The following is a 7,189-nucleotide window of genomic DNA, read 5'->3' as shown; positions in this document are numbered from 1 at the left end:
AACATTTTCGCACATCGCGACGTTTCGCCGTTTGCCGTTGGAAAGTTGATGAACGTTGCGAGACGGCGTTGGTGTTCGGCGTGTGTTTGTGTGCTCCCGCAAGGGAGAAACGCGTAACGAAAAAACGCAAAATATCCTCCCCGCTTATCATACGCACCTCCTCGGCGGGGGGAGGGTTGGATAGGGCAGTGTGGTGGTAGCTTGTTTTAGGGCTCCGCGTGTTTCCGCAGAAAGCGAATAATTCATCGGCCATCTCGCGGAGCGGTCAGAGCGTGTTGCCGGTTTGATGGTTTGTTTTTAATGTTTCTTCGCTGCCGTGTTGGTGTCCGCGTTTCATCTGCCATTCCGTGTGGAGTCGTGACAAAGCGTGAAAAGGGGGAGAAGAAGAAGAAAAAAGCGCACGTTCTTGCACGGCGCGTGAACGTCGATGCTCCTCTCGTGGTGTGTGACCCGGCGCGAGTGTGCCGTTGTTTGATGATGATTATTTTTAAAAGCCGTGAAGAAAACGCACCCGTCGAACGCAGGCAGCTGGGAGGAAAGTAAAAAAGAAGTTATAAAACCCTCCACGCAGTGTGTGTGTGTGTGTGTGCGTGTGTTTGTGCAAGTGTGCGTATGTGTGCTTACTTCAAGGGGGACCTTGGCATGCGAGGTGTTCGATCGAGAAAAGAAAAAAAAGAAAGCAGACGACGAACGCGGGGCTTCTCCTTCGGCATATAGATTCCACCGCGGAAGGTACCTCCAAAAGCGAAAAAGTGAAATACGAGGGACCGTGGAATTGATAGTTTAAAGTTTAGTTTCCGACCGACGAGAGTGTTTTTCTTCCCCGGGCGTGAAGTCGGAATATCGAGTGAGCTGCACGCTTCGGTGGCACGCTGTGTGAAATTAAAGTCCGTTCGTTCCGTGGTTATTCAACCAACCAGTGCTCCGTCTATCCTCGCCGTGTGACCTGTTGTTGCCGCACGGTCGTCAGGGAAACGCGCGCCTGCTGTGTCGGCCTGTCCTAGCGTGAGGCCTTTGGCGAGGGATGCATGCAGTACGAGTTGACAGCTGAAAGAAAGCGCAAGGAAAAACCCTTCAGTGAATCAGAATTTCGGTGTGAAATGAGTGTCGAACGCTAGTGGAGGACAGATCGAGTCCCCTCGGCAGTCGGTGCGATCAAACACCGATCAACGGCGTGAAACAAAATGGCCTTTCGAGTGCGCAACGCCTGCTACGATTGCTGTGAAGCTGACACAAGATTGCACTGCGCTGTGTGAAAACACTACTTGCCGAAACCGAACAAACCCACCAAGGGTTGGGGCTATTGTTTACGTTGCTCCTGTGTGTGTGCTTTGACAGCTGGTGTCAGAGCGGGCAGTGTGGCGTGGCGGTGCACAATAGGACGAAGCGTGCGACCGGCATCCTGGCGTCGGCAGCACGGACGACGGCGGTGGTCCACCTGCTAACGCTAGCACTGCTTCTGGGAGGTTGGTGCTGCCGGTCGGTGGACGGGCGTGGGAACTTCCTGCGGCACGATGACGCGCTACCGAAGGCGTGCAGCTGGACCGGTGCGGTACTGGAAGTATCGCAGGAGAAGCGCTCGGACGAGCTGCAGTGTCGGATCAAGACGATCACCAAGACGGAGAGTCTGCTAGCTAACATAAGTAGTTATCAAATTGATAGGATTAAGTCGCTCAAGCTCGAGTGCAACGACATTATGTTCTTCGAAAGTTCCTTAGAGTCGACGACGACGCCGGGCAACTTCCTGGGCAATCTGCACGGGTTGCTGCGGCTGTCGATCGAGTACTGCAAGATCAAGTACATCCCGGCGCACGCGTTCGCCAACATGAAGGTGCTGCGGAGCCTTGCGCTCAGTACGCACAACGTCGACTGGTCGGTGATGAACCTGGAGCTGCACCCGGACAGCTTTCGGGGGTTGACCGAGCTGCGCGAGATGCACCTGGCCGACAACAACATCTGGAGCCTCCCGACGGAGGTGTTCTGTCCGCTGCAGAAGCTACGAGTGCTCAACCTTACCGGCAACCGGTTGAGCGATCTGACGCAGCTTGTTCTTTCCGACTGGGGCAAAGGCCCTACGGAACCGGGCAAGGCGTGCAATACCGGTTTGGAGGTGCTCGATCTGTCCGGCAACGATCTAACGCTGCTGCCGGACAATGGGCTGACCGCAATGCGATCGCTCAACGCACTCTACCTGCAGAAGAACCTCCTGAAAGAGATCGCCGACCGGGCGTTCGTGGGGTTGGGGACACTCGAGGTGCTGAATCTTTCCGACAACAAGCTGACCGCTCTAACGCCGGAACTGTTCGTGTCGTCGCGCAAGATTCGTCAGGTTCACCTGCAGAACAACTCACTGTCGGTGCTGGCACCGGGTGTGTTCGAGGGACTGGACCGGCTCGAGTCGCTCGACCTGTCCCACAACCAGCTGACGTCGACGTGGATCAAGCGGGACACGTTCGCGGGACAGGTACGACTGGTGGTGCTCAACCTTGGCCACAACCAGCTTTCCAAGGTGGACCAGCACGTGTTTAAGGGCCTGTACAGCCTGCAGATTCTAAATCTCGAGCACAATGCGATCGAACTAATCGCGGACGGGGCATTCGGGGACCTGAAGAACCTGCACGCCTTGTTCCTGTCGCACAACCGGCTGCGACAGATCGAACCGTACCACTTCTCCGAGCTGTACGTGCTGAATCAGCTGATTCTGGAGTCGAACCAGATTGCGTACATCCACGAGCGGGCGTTTGAGAACCTGACACACTTGCATGACCTCAGCCTGAACGACAACCGGCTGGAGGAGATCCCGTCCGGCATGAAGAGCTTGAAGTTTCTGCAGTCGCTCGATCTCGGCAAGAACCAGATCGCCGAGATTAACAACTCGTCGTTCGAGGGGCTCGAGGAGCTGATGGGACTCCGGTTGGTGGACAACCAGATTTCGGAGATCTCCCGGGATACTTTCTTCGCGCTCTCGACGATCCACGTGCTAAACCTGGCGTCGAACCGTATCCGTCACATCGACCAGTCGGCTTTCAGCTCAAACCCGACGCTGCGTGCCATCCGGCTGGACAACAACGAGCTGGAGGACGTATCGGGCGTGTTCACCTCGCTCTCGTCGCTGGTCTACCTGAACATCTCGGACAACAACATCGGTTGGTTTGACTACTCGCACTATCCGCACTCGCTCGAGTGGCTCGACATCCATAAGAACAACATTAGTGAGCTCGGCAATCGGTACGACGTTGGACCTTGGTTCTTGTTGAAAATGCTAGATGTGTCTCACAACCGACTTCGACAGATCAACGCTAGTTCGTTTCCACGCAACATCGAGACGATCCTATTGAACAATAATGCGATCGAGCTAATCGCTCCGGAGACGTTCATCGGCAAAGCGAACATCGTCAAGGTGGTCCTGTATGGCAATCGGTTGCGGCGGGTCGAGATGGCCGCACTTGCCCTCACTCCAATGCCGGATACCCGTGTTCTGCCGGAGTTTTACATCGGTGACAATCCGATCCACTGCGATTGCACCATGGAGTGGCTACAGCGGATCAACGAGTTGACCTACCTGCGTCAGTACCCGCAGGTGAAGGATCTAGACTCGGTGCAGTGTTCGATGGAGCACGGCCGGGGTGAACAGCGACGTCCGCTGATGGCGATGAAGGCGAGCGAATTCTTGTGCCCGTACGAGAGCCACTGCTTCGCCACCTGTCATTGTTGCGACTTTGACGCGTGCGATTGCAAGATGGCGTGTCCGGATCGTTGCAGCTGCTACCACGATACAGCCTGGGAGTCCAACATCGTGGACTGTGGATCGGCCGGGTTGTCGCTCGTACCGTCGAAAATTCCAATGGACGCCACCGACATCTACTTGGACGGGAACAACTTTGGTGCGCTCGGGAGTCACGTGTTCATCGGGAAGAAGAAGTTGAAGGCACTTTTCCTTAACGGGAGCCACATCGAGTCGCTTAACAACAAGACATTCGCTGGTATTCCCGCACTCGAGGTGCTGCACCTGGAGCGGAACGGATTGGAGGCTCTTAGTGGGGCCGAATTCGAGCAGTTGCGTGAACTGCGCGAGCTCTATCTGCATCAGAACGAGCTGGCGGAGGTTGGCAATAAATCATTCTACTACCAGAAGTCCCTGGAGGTGCTGACCCTCAGCGATAATAAGCTGGTCGATCTGAAACCCTGGGAGTTCTTACCACTCGCCGAGTCGGATGGGGAACCGGGTGGTTCCGTACGCCGCACGCTGTCACTTGGTGGGGCGGGAAATCGGCTCGACTGCACCTGTGATCTTATGCCGAAGCTACTCGACTGGCTCGAGCGACAATTCCCGGGCAATGGAACTGATGCGGCCCAGGACCGGCAGTCACTGTTCGGGGAGTTCCATTGCACCAGCGGGAAGGTGTTGCCGGACGTGATGAAGGAGTGTGACAGTCAACGGCCGGCCGTGGTACCCGTTGCCACGCCAACCGTCCAGCGTACGATCATCGACGATCAGTTCGTCGACTACCTGCCGCTGTTGATCGCGGTCGTTGCCGGCATCCTGCTGACGGTGCTGCTCGTTGCGCTGGTGCTGTTTTTTCGGCAGGACGTCTGCCTTTGGGCGCACGCTCGCTACGGTGTGCGGCTCTGCAAGGACCCGCTGAGTGCGCTCGAGCGCTGTGAGGACAGTGAGAAGGCGTACGACGCGTACTTCGTGTACAGTGCGGCCGATGCCGACCTGGTGGCTAGTCAGATTGGCCAGGAGCTCGAGCACCACGGGTACGGGCTGTGCCTGCACTATCGGGACGTGCACGGCACGGCGAGCTTCCTTGGCGACGCGATGCATTCGGCTGCGGATGCCTCCCGGAAGCTGATCTTGTTCGTGAGCGTCAAGTTCTTGCAGCTCGAGTGGTCCCAACCGGAGTACCGGGTGGCGCTGCAGGCCGTGCTGGAGTTGATTCGACCATCGCGGCGCAAACAGCGGCTCATTCTTATCACCTCCGTTCCCGGCGCGATGCTCACGATGGACCCGATCATGGACATCCTGGCACGCACCTGCACTGTGATCGCGTGGGATGACCGTCGCTTCTGGGACAAGCTACGCTTCGCCATGCCCGACCTCCAGGGGAAGGATGGGGCCGGATCGGGAACTGTAAATAAAACCCCTCACCGGAAGAACATCAACATCCGGTACACGCCCGCTCCGACCAACAATCTGATGATGGGAGGTGCTGCCTCGGCTCCGACGGCTACCTGGCCGAAGCGGCTCAACTCGGAGGTTTCTATTCAACAACAACAGCAGCAGCAGCAGCTTCAGTCTCATCTCCACCACCACCCGCACCATCATCAGCAACCCTACCCCGTTCCACACCCCCGTTCGAGCGGTGGAACTACGCAGCAAGGAAGTACTTACACCGTAGACGACGAGGACCACTCGACGACGGCCGGCTCATCCCCCCAGTACGAAGCACCATCGTTCCCGGGAGGAGGTCACCATCCACATTCACACCACACGCATCCACACCATCACAATCATCTGCCTTCGAACGTTGTTCAGTATCAGCAACAGCAGCAACAGCAGCAGCATTCCGGCAGCTCTCAGCACATTCCGTCGCAGCACTCGCCGCACCCGCAAACGATGCCCCATCCGCATCACCACCATCACCATCATCACCATCATCCGGGGACGTCCAGTGCGTCCCCCTCGGGACACCATCCATCGGCGGTCGGTGCAGCCAACTTCTCCAGCACCAACACGCTCGGCCATGTGTACTCCACCATCCCGGAGCAACCGCAGTTCCATCATCAGCAGCAACAGCAGCAGCTCCATAACCAGAATGTGATGGGTTCGCAGCTATCGCCACCGGTCGGGCCGAGCCCGGGCAACCTCCAGCATCACCAGGCGGGCTCTCGTGCTTCAACCGGAGACGGCAGTCGTCCCTACTTTGTGTAATATTCCCCGCGTTCCCGTCGCTTTCCCGTCGCTTCCTTTGCGCCGATTTCTAATAGGCAGCTTACACAGCCGTGCGCAGCTATGTTTTGTACAAAAACCCAACCCCCACCCCCCTATTTCCATGTTTCGTCCCTTTCCGTCCCTTACTTTCTAATGTCGTTATTGGACCCGGGGATCCCCGACTCCGTGATAGTTTGAAAGGCACCTCGGTCCCACACTATCGCAACGCAACGTAACGCATCGTATGTTTATGATTCCTACTACTGCATTTTAGGTTAGGTTTCGATTTTAAAAAATAAAACAAACACAAAACAAAAAACACATTTACAAAAGACACACGTACTTGAAGATTAAACTAATTGTTTACTTTGCCTTTCTTTTCGGGTGGGCGGGGGGTAGGGGTGGGGGGGGGGCCTGGTCGCAATGTTTGCTATGTATATATGGTTTTTACAGGATAGCTTTTATGCGGCATGATGACTGATAGATTTTTTGTGTGTTTCGGTTTTGGGCTTGAAACGTTGAAAGAAACGAATGACACTATCGGCATGGAATTGAAACGGCAAAAAGGGGGGGGCGTTTGATAAGCCACCGTTCCTAGCGGTGTTGATGACCAGGGACGCAACGATTGGGAAGGGGGATTGGGAGGTTGCGATTGGGTTCAGTGGTTTTACATCCGATTAAAGCTGTCCAACTGAACGTGCCTTCCCGCCGCTGACCGTTGATAACCTTGGTTCCATAACCTCCGGGCAGTTCATCGTCGGTCCGAGGTTTGAGTGTTGATGGAGTTCTGATTGGTCGAGTTTGGGTTTTTTGTTTTGTCTCTCCCTTGTCCTATCTTCTTTTTGTCCCTGTTGTCCGCCAACGTTGCGTTGATTGATGAATGGAGCGATGCGATGACCGGTGATGAACGGATCAGCACTTTGATGTTCTGGTTTCATGAATTATGACCGCCTCGCGCACGAGGCCCTTCCGACGGTGAGTTATGTGCAGCTGGTTCGCTGGATCATCGATGGAATTTGACCGACCCATGGAAGGAATGCATGTGTGTCCGTGGCCCGTGCAGAGCCGGTAAGAAAGACATTTATGTATTTTATTCCGGTATTTCCACTGGAACTCTAATCATCCGGGCAGCTTCTGGTAGACCGTGGTCAAATCATCCGTGGAGCCTAATTTACGAGCTTTTTTCATTAACAACATTCTCTGCGCCGGCATATGTACAATAACATTTTGATAATGGAAAAGAACAAGTTGAAG

At 55.4% G+C, this 7,189-nt stretch overlaps 1 protein-coding gene across 1 annotated transcript; it reads left to right on the top strand.

The window, feature by feature from the left end:
• The first annotated feature begins 1,681 nt into the window (after positions 1-1,681).
• LOC131259185 (toll-like receptor Tollo) lies at positions 1,682-6,162 on the top strand. The gene has a single exon (XM_058260624.1). It carries the CDS (start codon positions 1,697-1,699, stop codon positions 5,933-5,935), a length of 4,239 nt encoding a protein of 1,412 aa, XP_058116607.1. The 5' UTR covers positions 1,682-1,696; the 3' UTR covers positions 5,936-6,162.
• The last annotated feature ends 1,027 nt before the right edge of the window (positions 6,163-7,189 follow it).

The sequence above is a fragment of the Anopheles coustani genome, chromosome 3, assembly GCF_943734705.1.
Source record: "Anopheles coustani chromosome 3, idAnoCousDA_361_x.2, whole genome shotgun sequence".
Classification (NCBI taxonomy): Eukaryota; Metazoa; Arthropoda; class Insecta; order Diptera; family Culicidae; genus Anopheles; species Anopheles coustani.
Note: the sequence above shows the minus strand (reverse complement) of the source record. Positions and strands in the feature narration are given on the sequence as shown.